Source organism: Crocuta crocuta, unplaced genomic scaffold (genome assembly GCF_008692635.1).
Source record: "Crocuta crocuta isolate KB4526 unplaced genomic scaffold, BGI_CrCroc_1.0 scaffold77, whole genome shotgun sequence".
NCBI classification, from domain to species: Eukaryota; Metazoa; Chordata; class Mammalia; order Carnivora; family Hyaenidae; genus Crocuta; species Crocuta crocuta.
In genome coordinates this window covers 1258394-1274282 of record NW_027532172.1, presented here as the reverse complement: position 1 = coordinate 1274282, position 15889 = coordinate 1258394, and the positions used below count along the sequence as shown (strand labels likewise).

Sequence of the window (15889 nt, the reverse complement as noted above, 5' to 3'; positions counted from 1 at the left end):
CGAACGTCCAAACTCCTACTGACCTCTCCCCCTCCTCTAAGTTGTCTAGCAGTGGGGCCAAGGGGGGCTGGCACTGGAGGAGGGGGCCACTTGGTGTCTTATTCCTGTTTCACATCCTCCAGGTTGGGTTCCTCTGGAAGGTTTGCCTAGTTGTATGTGTGTGTGGGGGGGGGGAGGAATCTCACCCTTAACTCTGACGCAAACTGGAGGCTGGGCTGTGGGGGTGGTGTGAAGGGAGGGGCAGTAAGAGGGGTGAGGCTTCCAGAAACGGAGGCCTGGGGGAAGAATTGTGTTGGATGATTCTGTGGAACTTACAGGAAGGGAATCACCAGTAGAGTGGAGGGGTGTTGCTGGGAGGGGCAAAGCTAAGGTGGGGTGGGGTGTAAAGCCCTGAGATGTATAGGGAATGCAATAACGCAGAGGAGGAGGCCAAGAGAAGTGGAGAGAGGGTGAAATACTGGGAGGGGGAGGGGTGATGCCCACTGGGCCTGAGGGGGGTCAGTGAAGGGGGAGAGAGGGCAAGGCAGCAGTGGAGCTGGGCTGGGAGGGCTTTCCATGGGTTTGAGCTCATCCTTGGAGCTGAGGAAATAGCTGCACCCCCAACCAGGAACCCACTGGTGTTTGCCCATATCTGTACACACATGCACTGGAACATTCATACACAGACTCACCCTGTGCGGACAGAAATACCCAGGACCCACCAAGGTTCCATGAAGGCCACATGCCTATGAATGCACACTCACTCATGGACACATGGGCACATTCATGTGTGTGTGTGAACACGCATATTTATATGGGACACAGCTGCTCTGTCGTGTAGACATGGTCGCCAAAATATAGGCATGTGTGTCCATGTGCATGCATGCCCACATGGATGTATCCAAACATGTTTGATGCATGTTCACAATATCCATATCACATAAAGATCAACCCATGCCCTGACACACAGGCATGTACTTGTGTATACCTGCCAGGGCCCCAATCCCAAGAAACACACATGTACACATGAGCACACACCAAGGCCACATGTGTACATGCATGATGACACTTGCCCGGACATTCAAAGCAGCCCCTTTGAACAGATGAGTGATGATTCATAAAATATACATTTATATGTGTACACACAAGTAAACAAATACACATTCCATATAACATATAACACACATACGTACACACACCATAACATATGTTCCTAATTAACACATCACCTGCAAGCCTACAGATACCTAAACTCACACATACTAACATGTCTCACATACAGTCACATAGCACCCCCTGACGCATATGTGCATATCATCACCTGCATTCAGATGGTACACATAAGCACATGTCCCTCCACACATACACACACACACACACACACACCCATGTACACACACCTGCCTGCCCTGATAACATGAGCAAATACACGTGCAAACACACACAAATGTAAGCTCTTGCATCATGTCTGACATCCATCAACATATAGGAGACCACCCGGTACAAGTCTTGCCTTGGCCCCCTCTCATTTGTTTATCTATGTGGAGTCCCACTGCCACCCCACCCCCATCCACTCGGTAGGGCTTGGCAGAGTCCTGAGTCTGCAAAGGAACCTTGTTCCTTCATGAATTCATTCATATATTTACTCAGCAAGCATTTGTTGAACACCTACTATATGCCAGGCACTGTTCCTGGAGATCCAGCACCATTCCTGGCCTCATGCTGGTGCAGTCAGAGTGGGAGGCATAGGGAAGGGCCGAGGGAGCCAGGGAAGGTAGAGCTCTTTCCCTTTAGGAAGCATGCTTCTACCTCCCTCTTGACCCTCAACATTTGCCTGGGTCTCAGAAGATGAGGGTGAGCTAAGCAGAAGGGACATGGCGCTCTAGGTGGATGGAATAGCATGTGTAAAATCGTGGTGGGGGGGATTCACTTCTAGAGCTTCCTATGTGTTTTACAGCATGTTGCCAAGCCACTCAATGTTTTTAAAGTCTCCATAAATATTTGGTGAACGAATATTGCATACAATTAGCAAGTGTGTACGTGGGTGAGTTTGCCTCAAAACTAATAATATCAACAATAAGGGGCGCCTGGGTGGCTTAGTCGGTTAAGCGTCCGACTTTCACTTAGGTCATGATCTCGCGGTTCGTGGGTTCGAGCCCCGCGTCGGGCTCTGTGCTGACTGCCAGCTCAGAGCCTGGAGCCTATTTCAGAGTCTGTGTCTCCCTCTCTCTCTGACCCTCCCCTGCTGACGCTGTCTCTCTCTCTCTCTCTCCTAGAAATAAATAAAAAATTAAAAAAAAATAAGCCCCATTTATCTGGCATTCTATAAGTACAGTGCTGAGGACTTTTATGGCCATTGTCCTCTTTAATCCTTACAGAAATCCATTTTCCAGATAAGGAAAACTGAAGCTCAGGGAGGTTCAGCAACTTGCTTAGTGCCACAGAGTTAGAGATGTAGCTGTCTGACTCCACAGCCTACTGGGAATTGAGGATGAAGGTTGAACCTCTTCTTGGAATAAGACTAACCATTCCTTTCATGGAGTGAGAATCTGTCCTGGGATCACCTTTTTCCTTCACTTACTCAATAAAGAGACATGTCATTATGTCCCCATTCATTGTGGCTTTTCCCTCTGCTTCTCTCCCAGAAAGTCCTCACAAATCCCTCTTCCCCTGGCTGCCCTATTTCTGACACCACCTAGCCAGGAGAGGATGACTGTGAGTCTTTGCTCTCACTATAAGCATAGGATGCCCTCCAGAGTTGGCTCTGATTCATCTTCAGGGCTGCAGTACTAGCCCCTTTCCTAACCCGCACTTCACTTTCCTCCCACATACAATGGGCTTACTCTGTGAGGTGCCAACCAGAACATCCCTAGTCCAGTAGGCCTGGGTTCAAACCCTTAAATTCACCACTTTCTGGCAAGTCCTGTATCCTCTTCATTCCTCAGTGTGCCCATCTGCAAAATGGGCACACTAATCGCACCCACTGCCTAGGTTTGCCAGAACTCTCCAGTGGGATGAGGCACACAGAACCCTTGGCATGATGCCTGGCCTGTGGAAAGGTTCCGTAAGTGTGAGCCAATGACAGGGAAAAATCAATGATGGTGTTTTTATTAATGGGGACTAAAAGCCTTCTGGAAGGAGGTCCGTGGGTGTAGGACATTTCCTGAGAGCTCACTGCGTTCTCAGGCCTGAGGAGGGCTCAGTAGTACACAGGAGGTAAAAAGACGTGTCAAGTTCATTGGCGGTAAACCAGGGATAAGGGTTCAGCACCGTGGACAGAGCAAGGGCAGAGCGTGCCACTCCGTGGACAGCGCCCGCCCGTGCAGAGGGGGCAGATCTCACCGCAGGGCCGCTGGAGGAAGAAATTATGGCATTACTTCGTTGAACACTATTTAATGAGCACCTACTATATGCCAGGCCCAGCTCTAAGTGACAGTGGGTAAAAAACACAGAAACCCCTGTCAAGGTTCTTGGTGTGTTTGTGTTTTTACAGTGAACTCTTCACTTGGGCTCTGGCTTGTTTCTGTTAATGGAAGGTGGTAGTCCTCTCTTCCAGATGAAAGCCAGTAGGGCCAGGGTCCTTACCACAAAACTCATACGGGCCATTGACATCACACACAAAACCACCAAATATCTTAAAATCCATTTCTGAATTCTTCATGTTTTCCCTGCCCTCCTCCCCTACCTTGTAGTGTCTGCTGACACCCAGTAAGCATGTTCTCAAGGGGGCTTTCTGACGCTTCCCTTGATGGTTGGACTCCACTATTCCCCAGCCCCCACTCCAGGCCTGGCAGGTCGGGGAGGAGGTGCCCAAAGACTGGGATTCACCTCGATTCCAGGGTTGTCCAGACCAGGGGCACACTAAGAACCCAACCAAATAATACAGGTAGTAATGATACTGGTGATGGTAATGATAAAATAGTAGTAATGGCCGTATAATAATACCTCCTTCTAATCTTCCCATCTAATAATGATGAAGAGGAAAGGGGAGCAGGAAGAGGAGGGAGGAAGGGAGAAGGCCCTACTTCGCTCCACTTCCCAGATGCAGAAACTGAGGCGCAGAGCCTGGCGGCGCCTGTGGGAGCCCTGAAGCCTGAGCGTCTGCTCCTCCCTTCCCGATGCTGCGCTGGCCAGCATCTGCCTGTGTAACCACATCAGCCAGTCAGCGCTGAAGGGGCCCCCAAGGGCCGCCAGGCCGCTGACAGTCGTGACGCGGTGTCTCCCCGGCCTCCTGTCAGAGGGGCCAGCGGTGGGCACCTCCCCCACCCGCTCCTCCCAGCTGTCGCCTCGCCCACGCCCTCTGTGCCCACTTTATAAATAGCCTTGTGCGTGTGACCGGGAGCTCGCGGGGGAGGGGTGGCGCTTCCGCCCCGCTGACCCCGATACTGCAGCTCAGGCGGCTGGCGGGAGCCAGGGGGGTTGGGAGGGAGTGGCAGGGCCGAGATGTGATGACTATGGTGGTGAAGGCGGCAGGGACTCGGACAGTTACTGAGGGGGAAGACAGAAGGAGATAGACTTGGTCCCTTCCCTGAGACCCCTTCCTTCCTTTAAGGCCTCTCCTCCTCTGAGCCCCTCCCCTGATAACATCCGCTTCTCTGCCTGCCTTCCTGAGTCCCCTTCCCCCACCAAGAGCTTCCTGCAGCTCTTCCTTTCCTAGACCTCTCCCCTGCACCCCTTACCCTGTACCCCATACCCCTCTGAGTCCTCCTCCCCACTCTGAGCACCTTCCTTGATTCCTCATTTCTTTCTGAACCCCACCCCTGAATCTCCCCCTCCTCCCTCTGGGTTCTCAGTAAGGAATATGCATTAGTGTCCTCAACCTGGACTCACTGAAGGGCCCTGGAAGTCAGAGCCTGGCCGCGGCGTTCAGAGCTAGAGCCCTCTAGCAATCACTCCACTGCTGATGGGCCCCAACTGAGCTCCTTACCCTCTGGCCCAGGGAGGAGGGAAGTGGGTAGTCTGAGCGAGAGGGGACAAGAGAGACAGAGACAGACAGATGGGGGAGAAGGGGAGGAAGAGAAACAGAGCCAGGAGAGGGGAGACAGGGAGGGACACCCCAGCCCCACCCCACTCCGGGAGGAGAAGATGGAGGACAAACCTTGAATGACTGGCCTCCTCTCTGAGCTCTGTCCCTGGTCAGGGGACCCAGAGCAGAAGCTGCAGACCAGGGCCCAGGCCCCCCCGAGGCTAGGCACCAATCAGCCCCTCAGCCCCCCCTCCAACCCTTCTCTCCCAACTCCGCCTCTCCTTTTCGCTGGCCCTCCCTAGTGGACATCTGTGTGTCTCTCTCCTTCTGTGTCTCTGTCTCTGACTCTCATGACTCTCACCATTCTTCCTCCCTGCCTGGCCCCTGCCTCTGCACCATCACTGCTCCACCCCTTCCCAATCAACAGGAGTGTAAGCAGGGGGTCTCCCAGGAAGGACACCTGCAGCTCCTGCTCTGGGTCCCTGTTCACAGACCAGGGACAGAGCTCAGAGAACTCAGGGGGGGCACAGACCTAAGTGTCCCTGAGCCTCCCTCAGCCCCTGGGGTGAGGAGCTGGGTTATTGAGCTCCCTGTAGGCTGAGTCGGGCTGAGGGTACAAGAGGGGGCCTTTGGGACAGGGGCTGAGCGTGTGCTCAAGAGAGCGGCCTTTGCACATGCAGTTATGTGTCTTGAATAGGAAGGTGAGGAAGCTAGGACATGGTGACTGACTCTGGGTGTGGGAGAAAGAGAGACAGAGACACAGAGATAAAATCCAGCAGGAGACAGAGAGACGGAGAGAAAGCCAGATCCAGAAAAAGAGAAAGAGAGAGATGGAGTGAGAGAGAGAGATGGAAGCCCAGAGAAGGGGGTTCACTTGCCCAGGTTCACACAGCACCATAGGCTGAAACTGGCTCTACCTGACTCCATGCTGAACCCGTGCTTGCCCCTCCCAATGTCCAGCCCAGAGCTCCTTCCGCACTTTGACCTCCCAACCCAAACCCAGGTGTGGTGAGTACCATGTACAGCCCGTCTGCATTTCAAGTTTGGTGGGGGCTCGCATTGGTATAGGAAGGTGATCATTCTCTCTCCTGCTCTGCAGCTCTGGGGAGCTCACTCAGTGCTTCTGGGCATCAATCGCCCTCCCAGGCCCCCAACCCCCCACCACACACATCCACCGTCTGCTTGTGGCAGGAACAAACAGTATTTACTGACAAGTGTTTAGAACCACTCCACACCCCCCACCCTTGATGGGTATTCTCTCCTCATTGGCATCTTTTGGGTGCTTTTGCAAGGCAAAGTCAAGTGATGTGGACAGAGATAGGAACCCAAGATGGGAGGCCATGGCATTTGCCCAGAAAAGGGCTCAACTTGACTCTCAAAAGAAAGCAAAGACTAGAAGCACAATTTCGTTGCCAGGAATCTATCCTCCAACTCCCTTGCACACGCTCTTCAATATGTACTGAGAAACAGCAAGTTTCTACAGAGGGTGTCTAATGCTGCCATCGGCTTAGGAAGTAAAATAATGCGCACATGCACACACCTTCTGAATCACAGACTGTGTCTCGAGCCCTGCTAGGAACTGGTAATGTGGGATAGTGAGGCCTGGGGTAGAAAGAGCCTTATTCTCACCATGTACTGATCTCTTGGTTGCCTTGGATTTTGTGAAATGTGCATGTACTGCCCAGGCAAATAAAAACTTGCCCTGAAAAGGAGAAAGGGATTGTGGAAAACAGGGGGAAACATTTGGAAGCATGTTTGGGGTAGAGGTACAGAGTGGATGGTGGAGAAAGATGTTGGGGGCAGCTGCGGGGTGTGAGAGCTGTTGAATGTAAGTTCAATGTCCTGCGAGAAGAGCCGGTAAAGAGTAGAATTGCTTTGAATCCCTTGGGACTGTGGGTTATGTGAGACACGAAGAGATTGGGCCACATGGGATCCGACACATACTCGGGTTTCACCTTTCATAGGCGCTCTGGGCTGGACAAGCCATAACAGCCTCCCAGCTGGGGCTGGGATGTCTCTGTGAACCGTGGAGCCAGATCTCTGGGCTCTTCTCTTCTACATCGCCCAGTCCCACTTGAATATTAGACCTCAAACCCATGGAGCATTTGGTACGACAGACTGACCTGGACAGTTGGGGGAGAAGTCTCACTGGCCTGACAGGGGGGTGGGGGTCATTGGAGACTGCCTTTCTCCTCTCTCCCCACCTTGCTTCCTCCCTAACTGGTCTCTCACTGCTGCAGTCCCTGAGGGCTTCACGTGGGAGGCCTCTCCTCTGCCCTGCCCAGCTCCTTCTTTTGAATCCTGTTCAATTGTGGGTAAGGGCACAGCCGAAGGAGAAGGGGGAGCTTTAGAGGGAGTTTGATGGGGAGGGGAGAGGGGCAGAAACTGCTCCCAGGGTCCAAATTTCCTTCCACTCTTAGGTCTGCCTGTGCTCATCTCTCTGATGGCTTCTCTCTCTCCCTCTCACCCCTGCCTCCCTCCTCTCCTTCCTGTTTCTCCTCCTCTCCTTGTCTCTGTCTCTGGTTTCATCTCTGTCTCTCTCTTGTTTTTGGTTTCTGTTTGATCTCTTTATCTGTCCCTTTTGCTCTCCATCTCTGCTTTTCTTCTCTCTCTCTCTCTCTCTGTCTTCTCTGTCTCTCTTGGTGTATTTCCGTTCTGGCTTTGTCTCTCTCTTCTCCCCACCTTTCTCCCCATCTCCTTTCCTTATCTCTGTCTCTCTCCACAGTAAAAAAAGCCAAGTTTGATGGTGCCCAAGGTAAGTGCCTCTATTCCTGCCCTATTCTGTGTCTTGGGGACATAGGGGAGGGGTCTGAGCCAGTGATAGGGGACTTGGGCTGCGTGTCTGCTGCCCATCACAGGGTGTCAGACCTGGCGTGTGATCCCAAAGTCTCCCCAGCCATCCCCCCGGAGAATCCGGTGGAGGCGGGTCTCACCCTGAGCCAATCGCCCTTCCCAGGATCCTACGAGACAGGGTGGGACTCCAAGATCAGGCTACAGGTGGGAAAAGTGAGGCTCAGAGATGCGAAGGGAGTTTCTTACTGTTACTAAAAAACCAAAGCTATTGAATGTAGTCATTTCTAAGCAGCAAGATTAGGCATCCCCAAATTCCACAAGGCCCTTCCCTTATGCTCTGAGGAACTAGGGAGGGGGGAAGGGGTTCTGGGGGCCCAGCCTGGGATGTAAGCACAGAAATAGCTCAGTATATTGGACCTGGTTATTGGACCGTGGCTCCAAGCTCATGGAGACCCCGGGGGATTATAACAGGGGCATCTAGAGCTTGGGAAGGGACTTGGGGAATCCCTGCGCCCCTGCGCTGACCCCTGTTCTCACCACTACAGAGAAATTCAACACGTATGTGACCCTGAAGGTGCAAAATGTCAAGAGCACGACCATCGCCGTGCGGGGCAGCCAGCCCAGCTGGGAACAGGATTTCATGTTGTGAGTCCGCAGCGACTGAGCCAGCATGGCCTGGCCCCGCGCTCGCTGGCCCCGCAGAGCGAGCCGGACGCCTGGGTGTTGTCTGGGACTCCACTCCCTCCCTCGGCCCCATGTCCAGGCATCAGCTTTGCCTCCAAAGCACTTCTTAAATCCAGTTGCTTCCCTTTATCTCCGCGGCCAGCAGCCAGGTCCCCGCTGCCCGCCAGCCTCCGCCCCTGGCCTCCTGCTGCTGCCCGCCTCCTGCCTCCCAGCAATCTGTTCTTCTCCAGGCAGCCAGGGGGATATTTTTAAAACTGCAAATCACATCCTGTCACTCTCTAAACTTGCCCATGGCTCACGGCCTGTGAACCTCAGAACAAAACCCACACTCTTCTCCACAGCACCCCGTTTCCAGGCCAGGCCCCTGTGATCTCCTGCCAACATCTCCCTCCATCTCTACTGACGCAGCTGCCCCAGCCACATCCACCTCTGGACCATCCCTCCAACATGTCCAGCTTGTTCCTGCCCCAGGCCCTTTGCACTTGCTCTTCTCTCCTCTCCCCCACCGCTCCCACCGTGCCCAGCAGTCTCCTTCTTGTCCTTAGGGTCTCACCTGTGTCACCCCCTCAGGGAAGCCCTCCCTGACTACCATCCCCAAGTTGCAACTGGAAAGTAATTTCAGGTCTAGCCACCAGTTGTTATTTGAGTCATTTGTGTGATTTCTTGACACATTTCTGGCCCTTAGCCCTGGACTGTGAGTTCTAGGAGGGTAGGGCCCAGTTGATCTCTGTCCCCACTGTGAGCCCCCTCCCACGCCAAGGACAAGGCCTGGGACATAGTAGGTGGCTCAATAAGTATTTGCCTAATAACTGAACGAATCCATGAGCCGGACCCTCCCCTCAACCTGGAGCCACTCAGGGCCTCGAATTACACCCCATCTTCTCTGATGATGACCATGCCCTCTTCTAAGGCTTTGATTAAATCAGTCTCCCCTCCACAACCTTGGGAGGGAGGGTGCTATTTTAACCCGCATTTTACAGATGAGGGGGCGGAGGGCTGGGGAGGCAAAGCCGCCTGCTCCATGTCACACGGCTTATACCTGGCAGAGCTGGGATTTGGACCCAGGTCTCCCTCAAATCCCTGAGCAGAGCCTGACTGGGGGTTGGCAGTTGTGGAGGCCCAGAGGTGGGACCCTGGAGAAGAGGAATTTGAGGAAAGAGTGGGAGGTGCGAAAGAGGAGAGACAGTGTGGTCCCCAACTCCCTGGAAACCCGTTACTGAACGACCAGGTCACAGACATATTCGAGAACATTCCTTGAGATAAATCTCTAGTAAATTGGTAAAGTCAGTGAACTGGGACATTCACCAAGGTTTTCTTCCAAATCTGGGTATTTCCAGGGTGGGTCCTGCCGGAAAAGTATTTGGAAGTAGTATCTTTCATGTTCTCAGGGTGTCCCCGGATGATTGGACAGAGGTGACCCTGGAAAGGATGGAGGCATCCTGAATGCCCGTATCCTGGGGTAGTAGGGAGCCGAGAGTATGTGAGGCTCTTACTTAGCCAGTACTCTGTGGGTCTGGGGGCTCAAGGAAAGGCCAAGGGAGCTGGGGGTGCAGGAGATGTGTGATATCTTTCCCCACTCCTTCCTTCCCAGCTTATAATTCTGGCTGTGCTGTGATTCCCTTAGCATGTAGCTTGACCCTTTGGCCTCAGTTTCCCCTCTGTAAAACAAGAGTTACTCCAGGCCTGGGTTTGAATTCCAGTTGGCTGTGTGTCCTAAGTGAAGGCAGGTGGACGGACTCTTCTGAGACTTCACCCCTCACTCCTACCCCTTCATGCCCCTTCCCCTCTCTCCACAGTGAGATTAACCGCCTGGATTTGGGGTTGACAGTGGAGGTGTGGAACAAGGGTCTCATCTGGGACACGATGGTGGGCACCGTGTGGATTCCCCTGCGGACCATCCGCCAGTCCAATGAGGTGAGTGGTGGGCCGAGGGTTGGGAAGAGTGGCTTGGGGAGGCCCAGAGGCCAGTGGCCTAAACAAGATGGACACGTATCTCCCTTCCCCAACAATGTTTGTGATGGTGGCCTCAAAGTCACTGGGGTCTAAATGCCTTCTGTCTTGCTCTGCTTTCCTCTCTGCTGCCGTCAAGGGAAGAAAAGGTGGCAAGGGAGGGGGCTCACCTTCTTGGTTAAGGGCCTAACCTAGAAGCAGCTCACAACACTTCACTCACATGCTATTGGCTAGAACTTGTCATACGGACACTCAGCTGCAAGGGAGTCTGGGAAATGTAGTCTTAAGCTACATAGCCCTTGGCCTTGCTGAAAATGGATTCCTGTGGAAGAGAGAGAAGGGATATTGTGGGTGATGAGGACTTTGTGCAGGGGAAAGGCTACACCAGCCGAGGAGGTAGTAGACCTTAAGCTTGGCCTCCTCCCTGGCCTCCTGGCTTTAAGTCTCATCCCTTCCACTCAGCCCCTTTATGCAGAACCCAGAGAGATCTTACCACCCTAGGACTTTTTCTTGACATCCTTTTGGGAGGCCTTCTTCTTCTTCTTTTTTTTTTTTAATGTTTATTCATTTTTGACAGACAGAGACAGAGCGTGAGCAGGGGGAGGGGCACAGAGAGAAGGAGATACAGAATCCCAAGCAGGCTCCAGGCTCTGAGCTGTCAGCACAGAGCCCGGCACGGGGCTCGAACCCATGAACTGCAAGATCATGACCTGAACCGAAGTCGGACGCTTAACTGACTGAGCCCCCCAGGCGCCCCACTGGGAGGCCTTCTTGATGGCACTTGCCTACATTGCCAGCCTCATCTCTCCCCACACCCCAACCTCCACCCCTTATAGGCCCCAAAGATGGCCTCTGAACCTTTGCATGTGCTGTTCTCTGGGCTTCAAGTATCCCTTCCATCAGCGTCTAAGCCCAGCTCCAATGTACCCTCCTCCAGGAAGCCTTCCCTAACTTCCCTCTGGATGCCCCAGCCTCCCTCCCTTCCTCTGGCTTTGCCCTGACCTCTCTGGGCAGAAGGTGTCTGTGTCTGACTCTGTCTCCTGTGACTGCAGGTCTGTTTTTTTCACTTGGGGTGGGGAGTTCTCCCCTGGATGGGCATCAGGGCTTTTATTTGNACAGAGAGAAGGAGATACAGAATCCCAAGCAGGCTCCAGGCTCTGAGCTGTCAGCACAGAGCCCGGCACGGGGCTCGAACCCATGAACTGCGAGATCATGACCTGAACCGAAGTCAGACGCTTAACCGACTGAGCCACCCCACTGAGCGCCCCACTGGGAGGCCTTCTTGATGGCACTTGCCTACATTGCCAGCCTCATCTCTCCCCACACCCCAACCTCCACCCCTTATAGGCCCCAAAGATGGCCTCTGAACCTTTGCATGTGCTGTTCTCTGGGCTTCAAGTATCCCTTCCATCAGCGTCTAAGCCCAGCTCCAATGTACCCTCCTCCAGGAAGCCTTCCCTAACTTCCCTCTGGATGCCCCAGCCTCCCTCCCTTCCTCTGGCTTTGCCCTGACCTCTCTGGGCAGAAGGTGTCTGTGTCTGACTCTGTCTCCTGTGACTGCAGGTCTGTTTTTTTCACTTGGGGTGGGGAGTTCTCCCCTGGATGGGCATCAGGGCTTTTATTTGAAGCCAGGGCCACATACACCTCATCAGAGATGAGGAACAGCTATGCAAGCTTGGGACCACCCCTACCTGACCCCACAGGGTCTTCTACCTGTGTCCTTGACCTACCACGTTGCCCTGGACTGGGACTTTCTCTCTGAGTCTCAGTTTCCTCATCTGTAAAGTGGGGCATAACCCTAGCTCTTGGGGTAGGGGTGAGGTGAGGTGAAGGGGATCTTCTGTGAGAGTAGAGGGCCTGCTGGCCAGCGTCCAACAGGTCCCTGCTCCACCCTGCATCATTTTGGACCCTGTCACCCCATCCCGACCCCCAGGAGGGCCCTGGAGAGTGGCTGACACTGGACTCTCAGGTCATCATGGCGGACAGTGAGATCTGCGGCACCAAAGACCCCACCTTCCACCGCATCCTCCTTGACACCCGCTTTGAGCTGCCTTTAGGTGAGTGTGATGGGCCCAGGACCCTCACCAGACCCGGGAGACTGGCCAGGCCTGGGTGGGTTCATAGGGCGCTTCATTCTGAGGACGACATTTCCTCTCCCCAGAAGAGAGAGGCTCCCAGGTGCAGCGAAACAGTGGGACACATGTCCGTCTGGCCTGCAGATCGCGCGCCGGCCCCTCTGGGTCACCGGCAGGCAGCAAATGCTGGCCTGTGGGCCTGGATCTGAGCCGTCCTGGGCTGGTCCTTGGTGAGGTCTTAGGCCGCAGGGTGAGCTGGGGATAGGAGGAGAGACTAACAGAGTCAGGGTGACATGTAGAGACGAACAGACACAGAGCAGCCTCTCTTCCTTCCTTGGAAACAGCTCAGTCGTCTCCATGTCGCCTTTCCCAGAACCTGTGGCTTCCCCGCCCCTGCTGCGAGCAGCTCCTCTCTCACCCACCTTTCTTTCTTTCCCAAGGCGGTTGGGGCCAGGGGGATGGGACACCCCCGTTCCTCTTCCTCCACCCCCTTGAGACCAGCCCTTAGGTCTGCAGCACGCACTGGGTGAAGGCTGAGGGGCAGGGAGAAGGTTCCAGACTCACAGCCAGGCCTCCTCTTCCAGACATTCCTGAAGAGGAAGCACGCTACTGGGCCAAGAAGCTGGAGCAGCTGAACGCCATGCGGGACCAGGATGAGGTGGGCGTGGGGGGGAGGTTGGGGAGGGGGAGCTCTTTTCTTCTTGTGTCTGTCTCTCTGTCTCCCCATGTCCTCTGCTCTCTGTCTCTGTGTCTCTCTCCACGGGTCTCCCTATGTCTGTGTCTCTAACTGAACTAAAGCCATGATGGCGACAGGGAACATACGTCCCCCAACGACAAACCCATTGCAATCGGCTCAAGTCCCGCACTTGCCAGATACGCTCAAGGAGACGCAGGGGCCCTGCGGCAGTTCGTACATCCGCCTTGCGCCCCACGCCCCTCACCTCTTTGGGCAGCCCTTTCAGGCCGTCTTCAAAGTCCTCCTCTCCCACCAGCTCCGGCCTCTGTACACTTGTTCTTTCTTTATTTTCTAAATTAAAAAAAACTTTTTTGAAAGTTTATTTATTTTGAGAGAGAGAGAGAGAGAGAGAGAGAAAATCCCCAGCAGGTTCTGTGCTGTCAGTGTGGGGCTCGATCTCACAAACCTTGAGATCATGACCTGAGCCGAACCCGGACACTTAACCATCCAAGCCCCCCAGGTACCCCTGGACCCCTTTTCCTCCACGACCTTCCTCTTCTTCATGGCTCTGCATCATCACAGCACAAAGACCCAGTGAGGTCCAGACGAACAGCCTTCCAAAAGTGAAGGCGAGGAAGAAATCGCAGGCAAAACCAGAGCTCTCTCCAGCGGGAGGTGGAGTGCAGAAAAGGCAACGCTCGCATGTTAACAGTGTTTGTCCCACCTCATCTCCCACCTTCTTCTTTGTTCCGCTCCCTGCCTCAGTTTCCCCCACTTCTATTTGTTTCTTTCTCTCATCTGTGTTTCTTTTTGCTGCCTCTGTTTCTTGCGGGTGTGTGTGTGTGTGTGTGTGTGTGTGTCTTTCTCAGTGGACATCTGTATCCTTCTGCAGATGGAGTGGATTTGGGAAGCGGGGGAGGGGAGGAGCGGTCAGAATGGAACAGAACAGAGGACCATCTTGGCCCCCTGGCTTCTGGCCCATCCTAAGAGGAACCCTCTCCCCTTCCCTCCCTCTCAGTATTCGTTCCAAGATGAACAAGACAAGCCTCTCCCTGTCCCCAGCAACCAGTGTTGTAAGTATCTCCGGATTTGGGCACCCGCTGGACCCTCATCNGCCCCCCCCCCCCCCCCCCCCCAACTGCTGTCCTGGGTAACAGGCCGCTCCCTCCAGAGGAACGGCTCCTGAGGACCCACAGTACCTGCTCACGGTGCAGTGGAAAGAAAAGACCTTGGACTTGACTGTGGGTCCTGCCTTGCCGCGTGGTCACAGGCTTGCCCGTGTCCCCTCTCGGATCCGTAGAGTCCCTCTCTTTGCAAAAGGGCATCTGACACTGACTTCACCCCTGAGGATTATTGGAAAGACACAGAGGAGTCCTTCTGGAGACTTGAAAAACGCTTTGTGGACTCTTAAATTTCATTCAATAAACCCCGGATAAGAACTATAACACACTGAAAAAACTTTCGTGGGGCCCACACAGACCTCCCCTGCCCCCACCCCAGCGGCCCGCAGTCAGATGATGCAGACAGACAATCCCGCTAACTCAGGTACAGAGGCACACGAACGATGGATGCAGGCTTTTTCATGGGCCCATTTTCTGAGACAGAGAAACTGAGGCCCAAGAGGAGAAGCGACTTGACCGAGGTTACACACGCCCGGCCAGAGGCAGAGCTAGGGTTTGAACTCAGGTCTGAGGGACCCCAAGTTTGCTTCTCTTTCCACTGCACTGCGCCGGGGGAGACATCTGGAGATGTCTAAAAGCGCCATCCAAAGTCCTCTAGAGTGGGGAGAAAGTGACAAGTCATATAGCCTCAGGGCAGAGCCTCACCCATGACTTTGACCCCACCCCACCTCTCAACCTCTTTCTCTCTTTCCATCCGCTTCCCCGTCCCCCTCTCCTCCCCTCTCAGTCTCCCTTGTATGCGTTGTCCAACCCCCATATGCCCAGGATGGTAATGATGGAGCCCAGTGGGTGGAGCGGCTGGGGGGCTATAGCTGAGGGACCTCATTCCTTGGGGGGTGCTATTTAGAAACCCTTTGGCTTCCCTGCCTGGGGAGGGGTCATCACTGCCCTTTGGAAATTACAACCCCCTCCCTGGTGGTGAACAGGGTCACGGAAGGATCAAGGTGGGAACGAGTGTCAGGCAGGAGCAGATGACACCTGGACAGGTGGACTGAAGCGAGGGGTGGGTTCAACTTGGGAGTGGAGGCCAACCCCCCAGCCTTTACCTCCAAGTTCTCTAGAGAGTGTTTCGTCACCTCCATTTCGTGGAGGAGGCAACCACGTCTCAGGATTCTGGTCCGAGGCATTTTTTCCAAGACGCCAGGTGCTGAGGATGAGGAGGGATGGGGGAAAATGTGGTTCTGTCCCTGGTCCTGATGCTCAGAAGCTGTGTGACTTTAGGCTGCTCACTCTACCTCTCTGAGTCCTATTCTTCACCTATAATATGAACAGAATTATTAAAACCCACCCAGTGTTGGGGGGCGTATTTCAAAGTGTAGGATTTCCAGTTCAGTGTTTCTTTCCTTATATTCCAGAAGCGGGAGGGCAAGAGTCAAAATGCTGACTCCAGAGCTCAGAGTTTGAAAACCCTGGGCCCAAATGCCCCCTTTATCCCTTCCTGGCTGAGCCTGTGGTCTCTTTGAAAAATGGGGATACCCCACCTTCCTCCCAAGGTGACGATTGAAAGCAGCACAACTGTCAGTGGTTAAAGTGATATTCTGAGAAGATACTCAGGGCGGGAGGGGATCGAGGTCCCGGGGTGGGA

General features: G+C 54.0%; 1 protein-coding gene across 4 annotated transcripts in view; it reads left to right on the top strand.

Moving 5' to 3' along the window:
• Positions 1-15889, top strand: part of UNC13A (unc-13 homolog A) — a 58216-nt gene that overhangs the window by 1669 nt on the left and 40658 nt on the right. For all 4 annotated transcript variants that reach the window (XM_077777041.1, XM_077777042.1, XM_077777039.1 and 1 more), the window contains exons 2-7: positions 7671-7700; positions 8284-8383; positions 10219-10336; positions 12306-12429; positions 13032-13105; positions 14142-14196. In XM_077777041.1, the coding sequence (XP_077633167.1) occupies positions 7671-7700; positions 8284-8383; positions 10219-10336; positions 12306-12429; positions 13032-13105; positions 14142-14196 (501 nt within the window). The remainder of the gene's footprint in view (positions 1-7670; positions 7701-8283; positions 8384-10218; positions 10337-12305; positions 12430-13031; positions 13106-14141; positions 14197-15889) is intronic.